Source organism: Mya arenaria, chromosome 5 (assembly GCF_026914265.1).
Source record: "Mya arenaria isolate MELC-2E11 chromosome 5, ASM2691426v1".
Classification (NCBI taxonomy): Eukaryota; Metazoa; Mollusca; class Bivalvia; order Myida; family Myidae; genus Mya; species Mya arenaria.
Window position 1 is genome coordinate 74,815,539 of NC_069126.1, and position 24,708 is coordinate 74,840,246.

At 34.9% G+C, this 24,708-nt stretch overlaps 1 protein-coding gene across 1 annotated transcript; it reads left to right on the top strand.

Moving 5' to 3' along the window:
- The first annotated feature begins 1,407 nt into the window (after nt 1-1,407).
- LOC128235957 (P2X purinoceptor 7-like) lies at nt 1,408-2,011 on the top strand. Its single transcript, XM_052950742.1, has 2 exons — nt 1,408-1,651; nt 1,861-2,011. Exons 1-2 carry the CDS (start codon nt 1,446-1,448, stop codon nt 2,009-2,011), a joined length of 357 nt encoding a protein of 118 aa, XP_052806702.1. The 5' UTR covers nt 1,408-1,445.
- The last annotated feature ends 22,697 nt before the right edge of the window (nt 2,012-24,708 follow it).

Sequence of the window (24,708 nt, forward strand, 5' to 3'; positions counted from 1 at the left end):
TACTTGCGACCTTTTGCAACAACCCCTGCAAAGGATTTACCATATGTACGCATTCAAAACACATGAACGCTATTAGTTTTGTTTTAAGTAATACAACTGTTTAGAATTCAGCTACACAATTGTGAAATAATAAGTTTTTTAGTTGAATATCTACTTAATAATAACATTTCCTGTTCCCTTAAGCCTTAAGTACCTTTTTCCGAAAACCGTATATCTGAAGCAAATTGTGCTTTTCGTCAACTTATTTCCGCCCGTCGGCAGCATTCTAATTTGACGCTTTGTACAAGGCTTTATTCGACACTTTGTTTGAAATTTGATTCTTTTAAAGACAATTATAATTCATGAATGATGAATAAGCTGAAGCTCAGCATTTGTGTTTTAAAATACAAGAATAATCAAAAGCTTGTTATCTCTTGTCTATTTCAATCGTCTTATCGCATTTTGAACCGTACCAAAATGTACACCCGAAACGTGTTCATCAATGGCATTATAAACGTCAAGGGTAATACTCCGCTCGTACCAAGCTGGATGGTAAACAGGATAGAAGGCCATTTTTTTTTATTATTTTATACTTTTTGATTATCCTGTCAAACGTTGAAAACCTAAACCCTGTAAAAATTGAATATATTCAAATATCTTAAAGGTACTATGCAGCCTTATTTTAAACTTTTCGGTATAGGTTCTATTCGGCATCATATTTTGATTGGTAATTTTCTCACGAAAATTTACGATCATTTTACCTGTTTCCGAACGGTATAACGCTACATTTCATACCTGTACGGAAAATGACGGAAATATTTCCGGAAAAGTACGAATTCGATGATCAGACTGTGACGTCACAGTCGTGAATCCAAAATGTCTGACAGCGAGAATTACACAACTGAGGGAGATGAATCGATTGATATTTCGGATACTAGCTCGTATGACGCTGAAAATAACATTGTTCCATATCAGTTTGAACCATTAAATAGGGATGATTTAATTGAAGACGACATTAATTGTCTAGATCTTCACGACGGAGATGATGGAAATCGAATTTGCAACACGAACTGGTAATCTAAAGTTACTTAACTTTAATTTGAACTTCTTTATTTATGCGGAATCGATACCCTAAAATGTTAAAATACAAATTCAATTTTAATACAAGTTTGGTTGTGAGTCATTCAGTGTCATTGTTTTTATATATTGTAATTCATGTGACAATTAAGAATGTCGTGTAATTCAACATTTGTCAAAACTGAAATGTCTGAAAATACATGAACGTGACTATCTGTACTAATATTTTCATAACTATTGCTTGGTTTGTAAATTATTTTGTACATCAAATTTCTAATCTAGATTATCATTTATACTCCCATATCCAGCAAAAGAACTTGATTATAGTAATTCTGTAGTTTATTTGATGATTTAATTGTTTTAGGTGCAGATGCAATAGCTGTATTGCTATGCATACAGAGCGGGAATCGGTATGCTGCCGTGATGTTGAACAAACAAACTTCAAACTGGATGTGTTCAATGAAGAAGGCCATGACATTGAATGTATAATAGACCACCCCGGGTTTGGCACTGTTTGCCTGGACCGCTATGTGCTAGAGACTGCATACTACCAGTACAGACAGCAGTATAGAGTGCCGCAACAGGAAGATAATGAGTAAGTCTTAGTTGTAAAAAAGAAATAATCAATGCATGTGGTTCAAAGTTTATTTACATTCTGTCAGTCACTAGAATGCTTGCGCATGATATTCTTAGAACTTCATTTTGTTTTAATATCATCAATAACCGCATATAAAAATCAACCCCCTATAATTGGGAAAGAGTTACTTGGATAATTTCACATTGGTTTGACATCTTATTTTGCAGGCAACAGAGATATGTGGCATATCGCCAGTTTGTCAGGTGGTGTTGGGGATATTTGGGAAGAGAGGTGCGTGTTGTACTTCCATCATGTGCAGTTCAAAGGATTAGGGCACAGTTTCCATCACAGCAGTATCAGGGATTTCAGGACTCATAGGCAGTCATGACAAATGTTTGCGACATATTGTTTGCTACTTATGTGTCAGATTTTAATTTTACTATTCCAATATCTTACCTCAAGTGTTTTGTGTTTTTTTGTGATGAATCAATTGAAATAAAATGTTTGACAGGTTGGATTACTTTTGCATTTGTTTGGACTACGAAATTGATTCCTTAGTGCAAGACCATGCCAATATTCAATATCCATCATATATGCATGAAGCATTTGTTCCATGTTGAAGTGTCATGTTTTGGTCACTCCTTAGTTAAATGAGTAAAGCTTGTAATGACAACAATTAAAGGGTCTGTCTGACAAATTATTTACAAGTGGAAGTAATTTGAAGAAGAGCACTTTAACATATATCCTTCAAATAATTCAAAGTTGTGTGAGTCGCCCCAGCCCATGTGATAGGGACCTAATGGCAACTACATTAAACTTTATCCATCGCAATGCAACAGTTTTAGCTGTAAAATCGACTGATCACTTTGTCTAATTTGACGTATTGCCCTCTATCCACAAACTGAGTTTCATGAACTAGCTTTGATACTTCTTGAATTATCACAGGAACATATTGGCTATATCTTTAATGTCAAGGGCAATAACTCGCTCAGATGAAAAAATGAACTAACGTGCATAATCTTCATATTGCCCTCTATCCACATACCAAGTTTCATCAACTTAGCTAGAGAACCCTTTTAGTATTCCAAGGACCGATAATTTTTTCCAGCAACAGCTATATTTTTATATTTCAAGTCAAGGGCCATAACTCTGCATACATTTACCTGAAGAAAAAAATAAACAAATGTGTATTATCTACAAACTGCCCTCATTCCACATATGTTTCATTTAATTTGGCTTTGATTCTTTTTTTCCCTATCACAGGTTCAAATTGGCTATAGTTTTATAATCAAGGGCCATAACTCTGCATAACTTTGTCTGACAAAAAAATAAAATAACATGCATATTGCCTTTCAACTTACTAAGATCATTGACCTTTAATACTTTTTGAGTTATTGCCTGACTGAGATTTTTGTTGGCGGACTGAGGGTAAACCTTGAGCCCCGTCCGATGAAACCGGTAGGGGACTAAAAGAAAAATAAGATGTGGTATGGGTTTAGGTTTGTAATTTATATTAAGGATGATTGTTATTTCAAACAATAAAAGCACCAAATGATATGTACAACAATTCTCTGGCATTGAATTAACAGAAAACAAGGACTAGAATGGCAAACATGCACTTAACAAGGGAAAACAATCAATCTAAACTTTTGAAACCTGATCAAGAGGCTGGATAGGCAAAAAGGTTTTGCTAATATTATACAGATACTATAAAGTTATTTTTAAGTAACAATATTCAAAACTTTAGTGAAAGTATAATACAAAAAAAAATATTCCACTGTCACAAAGATTCATTAGATTATACATGCATATATACAGAAACAACCACCATTACAGGAATTAATATTCAATTATGATACAGGTTATGCATGTACTGTTAAAAAAGGAAAATGCCAAATTGTTGACAAGTCTTGGGATATACATGTATTCAAACAGTCACAATCTATGTTGTTTCTTATTTCCCGTACACTAATATTTCAACCTTTTGTTTTTTCCTAAACACCTTGTTACCTCAACCTTGGTTGGCTTTTTTTCCCTGATGTGAGGGGAGGTGGGGCTGGGGTTGACATTTTGTTTTTTTTTCACTACATATTTCCATACACATGTCAAGAAGTTCCTTTACATAACCAAAGGTCATTTCATCATTCACAAACTTGACTGAAAAGTCATCCTTATATTTTGGATTTTTTTTTACCTCTTTGCACATTTTCATTGAAATGTAGGGCTGCCAGGTATTGGCGTCTTTTTGATGTCCGTGCACAGTCTCTTGTTTAGAAGAATGTCTTCCATTTTGGCAGCTGCCTTTGAGCCCTTTTTTAACCATTCTCGGGGTTCAAGGGGACCATGGGTGCACTGCTGGTAGAGGTCACCATGTCCAGTGTGAATGACTTGAACATGGTTGACCACTGATGTCCACTTTGCTGCAATCATGGAGCCCTCCTCTCCCTGGGAGGATGCGGCCGACCAATAAAGGTGATTGATGATACTCTTCATCCACTTGCATACTATGTTGCAGCCTTTTTCCTTGGACAGTGCAAGGAGCTTCTTTTTCACAGCTGAAACACAGAAAGAGTATGTGAAATACGTACTTAATGAAACTTTTGGAAAGTATTATAAGCCAAATGTTGGGTTTTCGTTTTTTTATCACATGTTGGTTTTGAAATGATCACTAAAGAATAAAGTCTTCTTTATGAAATGAACAACGTTTTGAAATGAGATCCTTTGGTTCCCCATTGTGACTGTTTATGCAAAATTTGGTTGAAATTAACCACACTTTGTCTGATAATGAACAATAACAATTGCTCATCTTTAGCACTTGTCAGAAGTAGGTGGGCTTAATCACTTTCCAACATGCTATTATAGCATTCATGAGACTGATAGACTGACAATCTAGGTCAATCAATATGATTTAACCCTAGATACGGTAATACATGTATGTTTCCATAGCTGAACAAAATATGTGTTACCTTTTTTAATATGCCACACATCAAAGGAATGGACAGTCCCAGGTAAATTCTCTCTAATCCACTTCTGTATTTGCAGATGCCTGTCTGTAATGATTTCTGCAAGGGACAGGCTACATCTGCGTAAACTGTCAGTTGTTCTCTTAAGGCTCTTCAACTCCATATGGTAGCTTGACTTCACTTCATTGGACTGAAAAAGATAGCAGAAATAATTAATTATCATGTTGCTAAATCACCGTGGTATCAATATTCATACAATGTAACTGTTAAACCAGTGAAGACATTTTTTACATAAACACCCTGGACTTTAATTCAATATAATCTCATGTAAACTAGGCAAAAAGGTAATAATCAAAGGCAGTCGTATGTTTATTTACCATCATCTTATTTGAGAAACTAGGACTAGTGCACCAGCCTTCACTATTATGTCATCAAGTTACAGAATGTTTTTGTTCTTGCCAAATCATATTAATACAATGTTTTGTCAATCTTACTCAAGAATAATGAATACATCTCTTGAAAATCAACAAAATTACTAGTTAATCTAAAATACCCCCAATGAATGGCCAAGTCATTACAATTCTGCATTAGACCCAAAATACATGGCAATGTCCCCAAGCAGATAACTTCAAACATTTGGAGAGACACATGACACTCATTTGATAGCCAATGTTGCTTGACTTAAAATGGCTGAATATATTGAAAAGTTTATTAATATTAACAAACCTGCACAAGTTCAATGGCTACTACTCTCCCGGTGTGCATATCAATGTGCATATCAATCATGGAGTATACACCAAACTTTGCAGAGTGTCCCGGGCTGTCACAACGTCCATCTCCAGCAACCACAAGCTCTTCTTCGCGGTCTAGAAGGACACTTATCAGTTGGTCATTACACTTTGTCCACACTCTCTCAATTGCTGGCCACAATACAGTTCTTTGATGACTAAAGAAAGTTGAAAAACTAATACTTAATACATTAATAAAATCAAAAATTCGCAGCACTTTCGAAGTTGAACATCCTGAGAACAAAATGCCAGCACTAAGAAGAATGTTCCCAGCAGGAACACCTCTAACTTTGGGCTGTGACTCCCATCGCCTGGTGTGTCCACATTCACAAACTTGTTTGATGGCCATAGCTGATCCCTGGACATTGCAGACTTTGCCTTTGGTAGGGAGATGGCACATTTCACACCAGAAATATTTCATTTAATATTGATTCCGCATTACTTCCTTTTACCGGCCTTTTTAACAATAAAGGGAATCCTATGAGGTGTTCCGGTTATGTTTGCATTATATTTTGAGTCTTGTCAGTAGCGATTATACTCATAAGTGCAAGCTAAAATGATATTAGAATATATTAATGTATTGGTAAATATTAATATGCTTAGAAATCCACGGGTGTTCAGTTTAAACATTCTTTCTATTTTTTATTGAATACATCGTTCGTAGCACTTTATCCGCGGATTGACATCACTTGGAAGACCACACTTTATATTCGGCGGCATTTGCTAAGCAAACAATGTCAAGTCACGAAGCGTTCTATGAGTTTAATGCCTATATTTGTGTGCGACACTAAATAAGATGCATTCCCTATAAAGAGTTGTTCTATTATGGACAGTTATATTTTGTTAGCACCAGTTTCAGGGGAGATCAGACCAATTTACTTCAATATTTAATGAGATTGAAAAGCCTTTAGTACACACACATAACCGTTTATTGCTTCCTTAATTGTACTATGCTTTACTTTTGAAACCAATGTAAACCACCCGATAGGAACTTTGTCTTGGGATGGTGATAATAAATCAAGATAAAATTATCCAATACAAATGGTGGTCCTTTAAACATGGTAAATTTATTCCAAATAAATGGTGGTCTAATACACATTAATTTAAGTATTCCTTAGAAAAGAAACGTCTTAAGCGCATAGATTTGCTACTCAAAGTAATCGCAGTTTCATAGTATTATCCTTAAATGAACGGCTTTTCGGCATTTGAGAATATTTTCCTATCAACCCAAGATCTTCGGATATGTTCGATATGCGAATCATTGTGTATTATTCAAATAATTTCTCTAACTGTTTGTAATATGTCAGCAGGCCACGATAACCTTAAATCAACTTGTTTTCTCAAACGAAATTAAGTATTTTGTTTCAATTCAAGGAAGAAATATTGACCTATTGGTGTAAAAATAATTAATGAATTGCATGATTAAAAAAATATGTGGGTTGGGTCTTTCCAAACACTTATACAGCCCAACTTGGTTCATACCGCAATGTTAACATTAATAACGCAATTCATTCCATAAATAAATACGGGCATATTGAAGCAGATACAGATACGCATGGCCATCATATTCCAACGAATGAATGACTGTATAGCTTTTTCACTGTATAACAAGAATTCCGTTAGTTGAGTGGTAAATACACACTAAAATGATTGCATGTGCGCCTGACTCTGATGTTTTGGTAGCAATCAGCAATGAAGAATGTTTTATTCACAAAGTGGTTAATATGTTGTTTGGAAATCTCATAACCTGTCACTGCATTTTTTTATTTCCAGAAATAATGCAAAGTTTTTGACTCGTTTACGTGTCTGGGTTTCATGAATTCTTTCGTAATTTGTTTCAGAATTAATACCATGTCCATAATTCCAATGTTTCTGCCGACTGTAACCTGTACTTGAGAGAATGCACTACTTGGAGATAAAAAGGATTTCCTCAGCACAAGTGTAGAGGCAATAAAACAATAACCTTTCATGTCATATAATAGCAACCTTCCGCTACAATCACATCGTTCTGTAAGTATTATTCCTCTCTTCTTTTGCAATCATCTCTTTATTATCAATATAAGCCAGCCCTTGGCTGATAGAATGATATACTGTTTTCGACCGTAATACACTAGCGGATTCAAAGATAGGGTTTTTTTCTTCATAAAATATAGATTTGTTTGATTGACATTATCGTTCGCATATCTGAATGTGATATAATGTATTCTATATTCAATATGCCATTCATTGATTAGCAATTGTCATTCATTATTGATAAGTATTGCATTATACTGTAAACTGCAGACCAAAGACTTATAAGGTGTCAAACATTATATATGTTTTCTAAATGAAATGTAAAAGAAAATTCTTCATTCCGTCTGAAAAAAGATTCCAACAGCGGTTTGATGCGACCGATTTGATTCAATGATATTTGACAAAAATAAGATTTGTTTGTTATAAAAATAACACTTTTTGTTCATTTAATAAACAGTCTCCAACAATAAACAACAGAAATATGCCAACATTTGCAACCTTTATGACTGAAGAACACACGAAAAGATTAAGATTAGTTTTTTTCGTAAAATACCACTGTTACAAATCATAAACACTATTTTCAATGATTTTGTGTGTCTGATGTTGAAAACTCCTTTAGGTAGTCACTGCCAGTATAAGAAGCAAACTTTATATTACAATATATAATAGTCTGCCAAGTCAAAATATTAGTAAAGCTCGTAGATTTATCAGATGTCTTGCAACTTGTCCGCTAAGGTAAGACTTGAATTCAATAGATTCAAAGGCTACTAGACTGTTTGTCTTTTCCTCATTGGCCCAAATCAGATTTAAATCAACAAACATGTAAAACAATAGCCGTTCCTTGACAAGAAAACACTGACGTCATATTTGAATAACGTTTAGGCAAATAGATGTACAGGCATGAAGAGGATCGATTCCTTTCTCAATGCAAGATAAAATGTAGTCAACGCGAATTTAAATTGAGTTTTTTAAATCGCCACCCTTAGCATGATCCGGTACACTAAAGCACCAATATTTTGGCATAGCCAAATCTGATCTATAGAATGCAAGCTCTCTTGCTGGCTCATACGTTATGGCAATACTAAATACAGCTACAGAAAAAAGTCAAGCAATCGAAAACTTTAAAGCATTCAACCCGTTTAATAGCTTAGATGCAAGGTCAATTACACAATTACTGCAAAGCAAACAGTCACAAACTAGAAAATCGGAACAGCAACACGACACTCCACAAACAACGGGCCTCTGTTGAGTAGTGGTTGTAGTAATATATTTTATTCGTTCATTAATATTTCATTAGAGGGCTATTAGGAACAGTCATGAATGAGCCACTTGTAATTCTCGTCCTCAGAAAGCAAACAGACGAGTTGCATCTGATGCCTTTCTATAAGTTTAATTTTGACGTACATAGCTCTTAGATTCGTGCACTCGATAAAGCAAAGACAGAACATACGAATTCAGGTTTTTCCAAACGTGCAAATAAGGCAATATTTCGCTTAAAATTCCTCAAGGCGCCATGCTGAAGATTTAAAGCCAATATGGGGAATAGTTTGTCACATATCCCTGTCACGGTAGTGTGTTTTGCACACGCGATTAAAGGACGCAGCGGGGGGACATTCAATTGACGTTGATTTTTTCAGTATTAAAGTACAACAACCTTGCATTATTCTGTATGCTGGTTCAATCAAAACAATATGATCTGTTATTCTATTTTAGTCTAAACTCTAAGGAGTCTATTAATACATGCTTTTCAATTTAGGCTTTTAGAGATTGCTGTTGGAAATGAACAAGAAAGCTAATTAAGGAGACCCTAAACACTGCATGTTTACCCTTTTTTAGATACCTTCAGATTATTTCCGACGAAAATAAATAGCTTTGTGTATTGTGCAGATATGTTAACTCTTAAATATACCTCGAATAGTTTTTGAACTTTGGACAAAAACTCTTCAAGACGTTTGTTTTTATAATTCATGTCTGTTAGACTCATCAGTTCAAATAATATCCTTTTAACTGGACAAAAAAAAATGAGAAAAGATCATGAATGAACGATCTATCAATGTCCAATTTACTTTGATTTGGGCTTTATAAAAATCCGTTGATTATCTTTTACTCCAATCTTATAATAGTAATGTTCGCTTATTAAATTAACTAGCGTTTCAAAATTGGATGTAATTCAGTGAATCATGACACGTACGCTTACCAAAGACTATTCATAGGCCGGTTACTAGAAATGACACGGAAGACGTGTCATTGCAATAATCCCACAGGGAATGAAAGGTCAGGCTGCTTTGATGTATTGTTGCGAAAAAAAAACACAAATAGCTCGGGATTGTCATTGCAAAAACGTTTTAGAGAAAGCATTCAGGTTCATTTACATTTTTTTGAAAGAAAATATTTTCAAAAATATTCGATTTCTTTACTTTTTTATCAATATGTTTAAAGGCTTATGGATCAGTATGTACCAAAAATGGAGGGAACAAGTTTTTTCAAATAGAAAATTGTTTCATTATGCTAACTTTTAAAAAAAAATATGAAGTTGGAAAATATGTCTATGTTATAGATATTTTAAAAAATTGAAGCTGTTTTGCAAGAATTAGGAGTTCATGTCATAATCTCATGATAGAAAAAGGAAGGTGTTATGTAATCGATAAATAATATCGCTATCGTCTATATTGTGAATGTATTGTAGAAGACGAATTTCAGTTCCTACCAAGTTTGTAATACGACTTTCCAACCTTATAAACATTATACAATCTGTTGTCATGTCAAAATGAATTGATTATAAAAAATACAGCTTTATTTGTATACCATGCTTTTAATTTGCGAAATGAATATTTTACAGATAATGGTATAAGCACCTGATAATATTCGTACTCTATCTATAGAATTATTAAGTTAACTATAGCTAATCCCTAAATTTATTTCAACATTGTTCTGCTAGATATGTGTATGTTTGTCTAATATTGTCATGCTTAAGTTTGAATTTGAATGACCAGTTATACCTGTTAGAATGGTATATGTATTTGTTGTACAAATGATTGGGCCGGAGGCCATATATCATTATAAATATCTATCTATCTACCGCTAGTACACATGGGGTTAGGATGTTGTGTTCATGTGGTGAACATGTGGTGAACATTTTATCTAAATTTATATAAATCATTCAAGGGGTTTAACATATTTGATGCGAAATACGAATCTATGAAACAAAGCATTTTAACTTGGACAGAGTATTTGATCTTTAACCCGGAGTGTGTGGTTTGGATGCCATGAACATGTTGTGTACGCATATGGCGTTAGCTTTCTTTTTCGTGATAATATACATGATACTTAATTGTTCATTTATTGTAAGTACTGGAACACTGCCGATTCGAATTCAAGATTGTGTTGATATAGTTTCAAACATATAATGTTGAAGACTCTATCATTGCCATATGGATTTTGAGAAACGCATACGAATCTGTTTACGAAAAACAAAAAGATGTTGTTGGTGTTATTTCTTGCTCTTTTTCCCGGCGCCAAAAAGCCGTAGAATAAAGCCTAAATTCATATAGCAGTGTATGTAGTTACGTGTGCAAATATATCACATTGAAAAGCTTTGTAATTTGAATCATTATGCAATTCTTATGTACAGTTCTTAGACATCTCTATTATATTTTCGGCATCGTTAACCATCATCAATATGCAAATTGTACAATATGTCAAAATAGAATTTGGCAACTACATAGAAAAGTGCTGTAGCTTAACATTTTACGAAGACTATATAAACAGCAAAAGACTAAGACCTCACAGCGATAAACACGATACACAAACCAACATGGCTTACGCACACATCCATTAACAATAATACATGTTTGAAAAGCCTAGGAATTGTCATCAAAACAACAGTTTCTTCTAGTTTATGAGTACTAAACTTCACAGGTGTCCAAACAACAGTGTTTTTAATTACGATTTAACAATTGAAGCATTGAGATACTGTCTCAATTAGCCATTGTCTATAAGCCGGTAATACTAAACAGTGAAAATGTTGGTGTTATAGATGCTGTCAGAACATTGTTTTAATAAATCAACCCTATAGTAGTGTTTCCATACTAGTAGATGTTTTGAATTGGTCAACGAAACAGTAGTTAACTCGAGGTTTCTACTAGTTCATGAGTACTAAACCTCACACGTGTCCCACTACGTATGTTCAGGTACGACCACAAATGAAGCTTTGACCTACTATCTCAATATGCCATTGACTGTTAGTCGGTACTACTTTATATTGATGGTGTTGATCTTATAATTGCTGTTTAAACATTATTTCTAACAATCAAACCTTTAATGTTGTTTATATGCTTAACATGTTTTGAATAAGGACGTTTCTAGCACACCGGATAGGCATTTCCGGTGAATTCAGCCGTGCTGGAAAACTCCATCTGACATCCCCCCATGCCAGATGAGTCACGCGCTGTGACGTAATAATTTCAATTTCTTTTATAATACACTTTTTGTAATCATAATTATGAGATTTAAATAGATGAGTTCCATTAACATTTACTTAACAAAAATATAACTTTATATAAAACAAAACAAAATAACCCTTAAAAGACGTGATTTCGAAGAAACTTATTGACGTATGCAGTGAATACAAATACCTGCCCGTCATGACGACAGTAAACATCATCGCACGCGCTTTTTGGTGATAAGTACAAAAATGTGTTTTTTTATGTTTTTTCTTCACAAAAAATATAATGTATGTATGCTAGAAAAAATATCTTTCATGTATGTCCGTTCCGGATAGAAAAATCCGACCCTCGGGCACACTGCGTAGCCGGTAACTCGGCAAGCCTCGTTGCCTGGCAACGCAGGTGCCCTCGGGTCGGATTTTTCTATCCGGAACGGGAACACATGACAGATATTATTAGTATGTCAGACACACTTATTTTCATATATTTGATATTTCAGACATGTACGTTATCTTAGAAAGCCTTAATGTATGCATGTTTGTTTTCAACGTAACGTCAACGTGTCTTTGTTCGTTCACGTAAAAATCTTACGTTTATTGGGAAATGGTGCGGCCGATTTATACATGAAAGATAAGAGACACACACATCATTTATTTCTCCCTTTTTTGCTGGTAGATAAATTCGAATCAGAACACAAATAAAATCTAGATGTTCACCTTGACAGCATTTTGCACACGTCAGACTCAGTACAGTATTTGATGCCGTAAACATTCTTAAACAAAAAAAAAACAGACGTTGGCTTTAAATGGATCAAAATCTGAACAGACTCTGATAATTGCTGTTAAATGCTTAACTCAAGTCAAATCTTAACATTCTGATATGTCACAGTGTTTTTTTAATCATTTAAGCATCGAAATGTTCAGGAACAGCGTCAACTAATGTTTAGCTCTTAATATGAGGTTCGTTAAAGCGACCGATGGTTTCTTTTTTACCAGAAATAATTTTGTGTCAGTGCCCATACAAACTTCCCAAGAAATTACAATATATATGGTTATAACACGAATAAAAGTTTTTTTTGGCAAAATATGTGCAAAGCTTTTAAACATCTATCTGTCAAAAGTGTATCACAACGTTTTATTTGATTGCCTCATATGCCATTCTACTTTAGGGAATATTAGGCTTTTATCAGACTCGTTTTATGAGTATTGACGCCGTTCTAAATCACAATCAATCAATGAATCTCATCACGGGCAACACGTATATTATCAAGCATTTTGTTACTGCTCAATAAAGCTTAATTGAAGTGTGGGAGTTTTGTTGCATTGAAAAAATTTAACGTAGTCGTGTCATATATACGAACCTTACCGAATTAGAAAAGGCCAAGAAAAATGTTCTTCATTATTAACAATATCCTGTCCTTTCAAACTGTAGTGATGTCATTATTTGATTGGAATAGAAGGGAGAGTTTGTATATGTTTGGGCAATGCAATGGTTATCATGTTAATATATGATTGTTATGTGAATGATTCATCATGAATAGAACACTACTATTGGAAACAATTATTCTCTTTCACTGTGGCACTTGATATCAAACCATGCTTGTATCTGCTTTGCATATTTATTCTTTATAATTTTAGTTAACGTTTTTGATAAAAAATAGTTTCGATTTTTTACAACAAAAGTTTCGACTCCATGTTTTAAAAAAGCTGCCAATATTTGTTTTGAAATAAACACGCAGAGAGTTTGTTTTTACAGAATGTGTAAGTCCTTACAGTGCGATTTAGCATGGTAACTACACTATGGCGGCCGGTAAACCATTTTTATTGCACTTAACTAGTACCGAATAAGGAAAAAATGGACCTAATGCCAAAATATACGAAAAATATGAGTCAAAATATCCACTTGTAAAACCCAAACGTCGTGGCTGAATAAAGCTACAAAAAATAAGTCGATACAATTTTTTTTCTGTGATTGGTGTGCAGTGAGTATACCTTTATCAACACGTAATGGTTTTGCAGCTGAAATCTTGTTTCAGAAATATCGAAGCTACACTCTTGCAACTTGATAAATTGTATTACAAAATACATTATACATTAGTTGTTCAGAGGTATGTTATAATAAGTGTTAAGTTTTTTCCACATTTAGCCAGTGTATGTATTGATATGGATTCAAAATAACTGGTTCTTTATAAACTCGAAAACAAAATATCCAGCAAAGATGAATAGGCATTCTGGACAATTCAACGTTACTGAGTGTTGTATTATAGGTGATAACAGCAGGATGAACACAATACCTCCTTTGAGAAATAATGAAAGTGCTATTCCAATATTCTTAAACCTATTAGACAAACGCTGTATGTAATTCGTTTTGATTAACAATGTAATTACTTATACGGCAATTCTTTCAATTTTCATTATACTCCTCAAATTGCAATGTACATCATAAGGACACTTGAAACGTACGTACTCGTATCACGTAAATTTAGAATTAGAAAACGTCCCTCGAAAACAAATGGGGGACAAATAAATAGCAGTTAATAACAGAAATTGAAAGATGGAAACATATTTTTGGTTTAAAAAATATTTTTTCAATGTAATTTTAACAATTAGTTAAGTTCAACAACTTTGAGCCTAATCAAAAAAACATAGACCAGTATGTTATGCATTGAAACAAAGAACATGTAAATTATACACACAACAATGTGTAAACAGAATCGAGAAAAAGCTTCGAGGCTTTTACTATTTCTCGCTTCTGTAATTCATTCATGCTGCTTGTGATGGTGCGCAGGTTGCAGTGACTCGAATAATGAAAATCTTATAGTCGTATGGTGTAAACTATGGTATGTAAAAAGTTTTCGTCTGTATGAAGGAAGAAAGGATAAAGGATGAAGAAAATGAAGGTGAAATGAGGGGGTTACGACATGCACTGGTCAGATCGGGAGCGGATAAAGTTTGTTAAAAATTATCCTCAAAAACGTTTAGATTGGCGTATACAGTTCTGGACGTGGTTCTGGGCATGGTTAAAGTTAAGTACATTCGTCTGACATGAGGCTTCCTTCTATCAAAAGAGCAATAGCTTGAGAGAAAAATGGCAAACGGTTGATAACTGACCAATGAGATTATTTCTTTGTACGTAATATAATGGACACGCGAAGAACTTGTGAAAGGTGTCATCAATTTCTCGGCATTGACAATTAGGATTGTTGACAATATTTTTTTCAAGTAAATGTTCATTAAGAATGTTATTGTGCGTACGCAACCTCGCATGATTGACAGCGGTTGCTGCGTAGTAGAAGTCAGGAACTTATTTTATGTTCTTTTTCAGTTTATATTTGAAAAAAGCATGCATTGTGATAAACGAATTTCTTCCGGGAGTTACCGATATAGTTGATGGCAGAAAAGTACTCTTATCAACTGTGATTTGCATGAAATGTTTCGAAGGTTAGCTGCATTTCGAAGATCATACGAAGAAGTATCGCCCACTCTTGTTGGAATGAGTGAAGTTAGATATGGTGGTGCAAGAGAGTGAAACATTTTGTAAAACAGGATAAGTTTATGTTAACGTCGCCCTCCTTTCAGTGGTTCCAGTTTCAACATAAAGATTGGTCAAAGATAAATGAGTTGTACCGGATATAAATCTGGCAGCCTCATGTTGTACTTTTATCCAGTCATCCTCGTCAGCTTACGTAAGATTATTCCAGACAACATCGGCATATTCCAACAAAAACCTAATAAATGTGAAATATAGAACCTCATGCGATTTACGATCAAAAACGTATTTGAATGATCGTATAAAGTTCATTCGTTGCTAAGACTTCTGTTTGAGGGATTAAATATGATCGTGGCAGGAGCAGGTGCTAGAAAATGTGAGGCCCAAGTGTTTATGAGTATATGTCAAATATCTGGGTATAGTTCGTGAATATTGAGGGGTGAAAATGCATATTAGACTTTTTAGTGAATAGTAGAGAATGGTTTTCACAGGATTGAATGTAACAAGCCATCTGTCAGCCCAAATATAATTCTTTTCTAGGTCATCAGTAAGTTGCTGTGCAACAAACAAAGGGTCTTAGAAGATTCGTTTATGTGATTATATATTGCAAAAAAATGTCATTTATGTAGGAAAGAAATATCAGAGGCCCAAGAATTGAGCCTTGAGGGACTCCGGCTGATATTGTAACCTTATCGGACATAGAACAACACATTGTTTACGTTCACTGAGTTTACCACAAAGAAATAACAATAAATAAACCGGTAATGCAACTTTTACGAAGTTAATGGATTGCCATACTCGATCAAATGCTTTCGGAATATCACAAAATACTGCTCTTTACTATATGCTTATAAACATATGCTTCTAAACAAATATAAAATATATATAAAAGTAAGAACCCGTAGTGGACGATAAAAGTTACTTTAACAGATAATCTTTGATATTCTTGTTTTATATACTTTCCAATTGTATTCCGTTCTAAAATAGGTTTTGTGTTTATTTTATTATAGTCTACTATTGTCACATCTAGAAGTCATTGTCTTATTCAGTTCGTTTTAATATATTTTTGATAGATACAAGACACAGGGGAGCTTATGGGACATTTCCACTTTGCAAATCAAAGATGGTTTACGATGTGGAAACTGTAATTAATGTTCAATCCGATTATGATATCATAACTACTTCAGTAATTGCAAACTTATCTCTGGCACTGTAATACAATTATTATGTTTAGCTTGTCTGATTCATTCTCGGCACGATCTGTCTCCATTGAACAGTGTCTCATTAAACTTCAAACAAATATATTGAAATTATTGTCAAATGGATAATGGAACAAATAGTGAAAATGTATCATGTTTAGAAGTATTTGTGTTGTTTACATCTACATTTTACTGTAAGCACAAACACTATGCATGGTTGTTAAATTTCATCAGGGTAAACAAAATATTTAATAACAAACACATTTAAAACGAAATGATTGTTATCCTTTAGTATAATTTTATTCCTGAATAAATTTAGCCATGCGAAGGGCTAAAATGATTCATTTTAACATTACTAGTAGCTGTTGCTTTGTGAATTGATGTTTTGACGAGCTTTGTAAGAAATTCAACACCAGTAGCACTGTGTACGTCTATGTAATAATCCCGCTTATCAACTGGAAGTTTTCTCTGCAAAACAATAAATAATTCGGTCATTATACATTAACCATGCGAAATTAACGACACTTCGTCATCTTAGTTCAATAATTCAATACCTGCTTCTATTTCTATATGCAGTTATTACGTTAATGCACTAAGGTGACGAATTATTTTACAGATATAGAAATATTATTTAACTGATCAAGCATACCGAGGAGCATAGAGAAGAAATTCATTATTGTGGATTTTTAAGTTCTTTTTTACCTAATATAACACCGAAACAAATTTGACCTGGATTTCAAAAGGGAACATATTGTGCTAATAAGATCAAGTAATGTAAAGTTAAGTGGTAGGCCACTTTAATGGTGACAAGGCTCGCTCGTCAAATATAAGACAATGTAAACGTATTGAATTAAAACTAAACTATTGAACTGTTTGTTTGTTACGACAAAAATATCGTATCGAATTTATTTCTACACTTTTATTTTACAAACACAAAACCATGTCCTCAAACAAACAAAACACAGCATAATGATGTCAAACACGTTTCCGGTGTTTTCATGAGCGACTAAGACCGCGTTTCGGCAGACAACATTAGAACAGCCGTTTTGCTTCCTTGTTTATCAAAATAGTTCTTCGTGCTCTCATTCATTCATTTATTTCAACATATCCTCCGCAAGGGAGATTAAAACACAATGTAATATATATGAGCATGTTTAAATATGTCAGTAGAAAAAGTTATTTCATGCATGAAGTAGCATGAGTGTAATACATACATGTAAACAATGGGTTCAAGTCAAACACAATATTATTGACAAAGTAACAGCAATTGTATGACCATACAATATAAACATAATCATCTAACGCAATATATGCACAAATGCCACTATTTCAGTATTATTTAAACACCATCGAAAGTATTGTATACATTGAATGCATCTTGTACATAACGAAAACAGAGCTTGAATAACAGCAATTTATTATAGTCTTCATATTGTCTGTACTTGCTCCCTGAAACAAAATCCCTGAAAATTGTCGAATCTTTTTTAGCTAAGTCGGATCCAACATGTTGACAAAATACCATGTTTAAATCACAATAAAAACTTTCGCGTACAGCTGCTGTATACGGACAAGCAAAAAATAATGCTCGGTTTTGTTAAAGAACACGCGTTTGCAAATTAAGCACACGGAGTTTAGTAAAGAGGGCTTGTCTAGCAACAAGTTAGCAATAAAGTGCGCAAGTTTTAAGTCCGAGCGATTATTTGCGGACTGCCACACAACATATGGCTTAATTTGTTTATGGATTTTTGAATAATAAAAAATCCCTGTCACTAATAAATCTTTCGCGCCATAAAGTTAGTTCTGTCTGTTTTACGGTTTTATGAATATAGTTTTTCCAGCTCGACTTCGAACGCGCTACTTTATGTAAAATGAAATCGTTAAGGCTATCTTGTAAGCGGTATTTGTTTACCAAAGTGCATATGTCAGGTATAAAGCCAAGCATTGGATTACTTGTTGGACGATTAAGAAGTGTTATATATTTCCTTATAAAAAGATGTCGCGTTGAACTATCGGAAGACAACGTCATTATCTTTTGCAGAAAAGATAATTTGAGGATCCCGACTAATCTTATAAGACGATATAGTCCCACCATTGACTCACACATGTCGGAACGAGTGTATTTATTAAAGCCTTGAATCATTTCAACATAATGTTGAGTTCTATTGATAATATCGAGATCCGATGGCTTGAGGGTATTCCACAATTCGCTTCCATACAAAATAGTTGGAATAATGACTTTTTTTATATATATATGATTGTAGCAGTTAATGGACTAAGACCTTCGCCATGTAGTCCATAACCTTTCATAGCATTGAATGAATTTTTGCCCTTTTGGCACCGTTCTTCAATACGTGACCGTAGACCGCATCTTTAGAGTTAACTAATAGCCCTAAATAAGTGGACGATTCGACGTAACTAAGCGATTGTCCGGCAAATGTTACTAATAATGGAACTTATAAGCGATTTTGTAGTATTGATTTCAAATTTGTGAAAAACTGCATAGTTTATTACGATATCAAGCATATGCTGCAGACCGGAGGGCGTTAAAGCAACAAGTGTAATGTCATCTTCGAGAGTAGGATTCCCTGCAGCAATTGTATCAACTTTGGCGCCATATCCGGATTTTTCTAATCGATTAAGCAAGTCGTTAATATGCACTAAATAATAAAAACCTGATAATACGCCACCTTGGCGGACAGATCTATGTACATTTATAGAGTCGGGCGTTGAACCAGACCACCTCACGTATATTGTAAGGTTTTGGTTACCATTAAGTATAGTTTTCCATAGGTTCCCTCGAACGCCAAGATCGTACAATTACAAAAATAAGGAGTCGTGTCAGATTAAAGGCGCCTTTCATATCTAACTGAGCTACATATACATTAATTCCACTATCGAGATTATGCGTTATTACTTCCTGAAGATTAAAGGCTGCATTTATACAACTCTTTTTGAAACCCTTGTTGTTGTTTGTTCGGTTGTTTGTTCGGAAATTAGGAAAATGACATTTTATCAAATCTATTTACGATGACACGGTCGCATGTTTTGCAAAACGTAAAAATAAGTGAAATCGGCCTGTAGCTACTAGAACTTGACCGTGGCTTCCCATTTCCTTTGTAAATAGGGATGATGTAACTACGTTTCCATGACGCTGGATACTATATCATTTAAAAGAACCTTAAGGGTCATAATAACTAGTTGCCCACCGTATAAAACGTGTTCATTTAACACCGAATCTGGACCGGGCGCTTTTCTACGTTTCAATCTTTTAATCGCTATCCTAATTTCATGTTCTAAAATTCCTTTAAATGTAGTGTTATCTGGTAAAGATTCGCGATTCTTTTCAATAATTCTGTCTTTCACGCTCAAACTCTGAAAGCGGCTCATTACAGCCAACATCAAATACGGATCGGTAAAAACTAGCAAAACTACCCTTTATCATCTCATCCTCGTACTTTACGCCGTCAACCTCTAGGTTTGAAATACTGTTAGGGTTTTTATGTTTTAACTTTCTTAGAATGTGCCAGAATAACTTGTCATCTTTTCCGCATTATCGATTTATCGAAAACATTATGAACATATGTTTCAGAGAGCCTTCGCTGTGTAGCTCTAAAAAGGGATTTTGCTCGCTTTAATCTTTTAAATCCATTTCGCATCCATTGTAATCGTTCGTGTTTGGCAGTTAAATATAATTGTTTTATTTCATCATTACATTAAGTCTTTGGTTTGTGTATCGGGTTGTGTGTTGGTAGATATATGACACACGTTGATACTAGTACTGATACAATGGTCTCATTTAATGTATTAACGTCTGGGAGTATAGATAATTTCTCATGTATAAACGCTTTATCTAACATTGTTTGACACATGCAAATGTCGTCAGGTGTAAGTCTATCCCAAGCGACATGAGTTCGTCTATCATTTGTATCGTTAACGGCATTTCGACTTTGAGTATCTGCCGTAAGGGTCATGAGAAATGGCAAATGATCAGACGTTAGTATCTTACTTTCGTCAATGACTTCAAACGACGTGACATGTATATATAAATCGGATGTTACCATCATATGATCTATCATTGTTCGGTTTGTTACGTAGCTATAGTCGTGTGAGTTGCTATATGGGCAAAGGTTAACAGGTATAAGGTTATAGCATTTTACGATTTTTGTTTATGCCATAGATTTTGGGCTATAGTCGTATAATTTAGCATTAAAATCACCAGCACCTATTACATCGCCCTGTGTACAGTAGAATGAAATAAGCGTTTCTAATTCGCCAATAACTTCAAAATAATTTTTTTTGTCGTTTTCAGCCGGTAAATATACACCAAAAATGTACGTTGGTATATCTAGAACATTACATACCTCGATACCAATAACTCTGTTATTGAGGCAAGGATGCACTTGCGAGATATTAACAAGCAGTCTCTTACGAAACATGAAAGCGATGCCAGCTCTGCCGCAGGATACTGCATTAGATTCGCAAGATGTATCATTATGTAACATAGACAGGTAACTAAAATCAGCATGAATACTGTCTAAGAACAGCTTGTTTTTAGCTTGTGCTCAGATATTACAGCGATGTCAACATTGTGCTCTTCAAGCATGCATGAGAGCGAGAAGGCTGACGACATTATACCGCGGGCGTTCAATGAGAAAATTTTAAGCTGTGAAGGAGCCATAAACAAAGCTAAGTAGAGACATAAAATACTAAAAAGTGATGTGTGTTTTTTTTGTTATAATCCATGTTTGATTAGTAACGATCGTCGTACCTTTCGCGTTCGTTGCGATATATATCGGCATCATTTTGTCTATCGTAACGATTGTAGTAATCGTGGAAGTATTCATTCTCGCTATAGTAATCGTACCTCTCGTCACGACCGTCGTCATGCCTTTTGACTGGGATGCTTCAAAATTTGAGGAGCGTTGCCTAATACGCCTATTAGTTTTAAGTTTTGCATTATGTTTAATCCTAGATTGTCTTTCTGTCTTCCAATCTGATCTTGTCTTCCAACGTCTAAACACCATGTCAGGTGGCCAAAATTCATCGTTTTCTACGTCTTCAGAACTATCCGAAAGCAAATTAAACCTTATTGATACTGATTCGCTACCATAAAACATTCAAATGTTTGTCGCTTGAAGCTTTTTTGATTTCATGAAAATAACAACATAAACGTATGTTACTGAGGAGTCGATATTGCCCAAATAGTAGGCTATTTTACGGCGCTTTCGCTAGGCTATGAACCCTGAACTGTCTTATTCAACGTTGTCTATCACAGAAAGTGATCGCTGTGCTTTGTTTACATTATTATCGGCAGTGTCGTGATCAATGTTCGAAATCGCATTACGCCGAGATTTAGTTTTCTCGGCATACGTTGCAGTGTTAGAAGTATCATGCTTCGACTGGTTTATACCAGAGAGGCTTTTCGTTGGCGGTTTTAATAACTGCGTTTCGTCTCGAACTACACTAGAGATTGATTTTTCTCGCGTAAAACGTGAACCGTGCTAGCACCATTTGCCGTTAACGGGATGTATTGTTCAAGCAAGTGTGCGCTTACAACAGACTGGTCGCTATGACTTTCGTCATAAGATATATTCGTATGAACGTCATTGGCTAAGTCAATAGTGTTTTGCTTTTCAGTACCAATAGTGTTATCCGAACGTACGATTGAGCTGTAATTTAGCGCATCTGATACATTGGCATTTTGGCTAATCAATTGTGATTTAACATCAATAACATTTGCATAAATGACTCGGCATGATTCCTGAATACCGACAGAAGTTTTCTGTCGTCTATTTTTTTAGCTAACATCCTGCGTAGGAAGACGTGCGCGTATTCCATTAATAGAGCTTATTAGAACGTCCTGCAAGGAAAACACTTTCGTAAGTCTCTCTTTCACATCGTAGAATAAGTCTGTAGACTTCTTTTGCTGAAACTACAAGTCATCAACGTCAGCCTGGAGCTTGAGCAGTGTGGCTAGGACATCCGGTTCTTGAAGGCAGCCGGAAGCTGTGTGACCGTCATTGATGTCGACATCTCGTGTGATTGACAATGAGTCATTTAATAACTTGTTTGACGATACAATGTCGTGAATCTCTGAGGTGCGTTCGCCGTCGACAAAGTGTTGTAACACGTAACAGTCAGATGCCAGCTTTTCGAACTTCGAGCTCTTATTTGTCTATTTTCTGGACTTCAGGCGACCGGACGGGCACCCAGAAGATCCCCTTAAGCGGTCTCATAGGTATTGGCGGTATTGGCTGAGCTGCTGAAGGTCGCTTTTGCGTTTTTACATAGTCCTCTCGCGGTTAAGCATAGAGTTCGTCATCAGTTTCTTGGAAGAACTGCTGCCCAGGCAGTATCTGTGACAGCTGAAGTTTATCATCGTCGTCGTTGTCAGGCAGTTGAATATCTGACTTGACTTTTAGCAGTTTTTCGTTAATAATCTGTCTTTCCATCACTGCTTTATGGACGTTTTGGCTAGGCATAGCTCAGTCACATAAGTGATGCTCAACGCACTGTACTATGTACAGTTATAGCCGTTAATTGGACTGAGCGTGAACAGTTTTAACCGAGCGCCGGGTTCAACGGGTCGGTGATTTCATTGTTTACCAAAGAACAATGCAATTATCAAATGTTACCTCACAACTATCCAAATCACAAATATATCCATATGAAAAACACACAGTTCAATTATGCACATCAAACGCAACACGTCCATATAAAAATTGTAATATTCCGATCACAAAATATCTAGATATTTCAGCTTATAAGTGCGAGCAGAAACGCTTGCTTCTGTTCGCCGCCATATTCAAATACCACTTTTGTCTATTTAAAAGAATTGCGTAATCCAAAGAATAGCCAACTTAACTTAGATATTACGGAGATTTCATATTAAGGTTAATTATGTTAACCAGTTATACTCCTCTAATATATGTCATTACAAATACATAGTACAAGACGATGTTCATTCAGCAACATGTTTTCCTTGTGTTTGTTTTTCCGGACTGTTGGCAGTAACGGCCTAGGGCAAACAGGTACTTGCCCTGTACTGAAGGTTGAAAGGTGCATAAAAAGCGTGTTTCCAAGACAATTTGTTGATCAGTTTTGAGGTCCAGGCCGACTTTTGATTATAATTGTGCAGCCCACCTGTTGAACATTCGCTGTATAATTAAGTTGTTGCTTTTAACCGAGAAAATAATCAAGTGCAGTATTTACTACGTAATCACAAGCTGTTGGTCTGTACAAACATACTATTTATTAACTTATTCAGGGAGACGAACGCAAAAGCATTTTATTAAAGTATGATAATTAGTTTTTTATTCAGCGTTGATAAAGAAAACAAAATGAGGCTGCAAATTTGTAACCCTTATCCTTACATGTTTTACACTGTACATATTTTTCGACGATACAAGCTGTACATTTTTTTAGAACAACATTTTGTTCTAATTGCAGCAATTCATATTTCTTAAAATGAATTGTGAAATTCAAAACATGAAAAGAAAGGGTGTCGGTGATTCGTACAGAGCAAATTCGGGTAAACTTGTTGTTGGATGATTAAGCTGACAGTAAACGTATTTAAGTTCACAAAGATCGAAAAACGAATTAGCAGTACATTTTTTTTTACTTTTTCTTACTAACCCTACTCTCAAACGCTACCATTCATTAGAGAGAAAGATTACTCATCGTCGTCAAGATTAAAGGTGGTAGGAACACAACAGGAGTGGAGGTAAACTTTGTACACATTTGTACACTTACAAAATAACTAACAACATATGTATTAAAGTGATTAATACATTGCGAATCCTGCCTGTTGAGTCAGAATTAGCCCACGTCCTCATTACAACCCTCGACTACTCTCGATGCGATATGAGACACTCGGGTTATCAGGCAACGGACGGGAATCGCCATGGATTTACCTTTAAACATTGCCATTTCGTTGATGGTAAGTGTATAAATAAGCTCATGCGTTTGTAAATAAGGAAAACATGCATTGTATTAAGAACCAGTCGCTCCTGTATTCAATTGTATGGATTGATTATAATCTCGAGAACAATTACAGTTGGGTGAACAGCCGTCGTTTAATAAATTTCTACGATTGTTTTTACTTAAGGTTCTAAGCGGCTGGTGTCAAACAATGATCGACCTCACTTTTTTTCTTTACCTTATCATTTTTTTTCTATT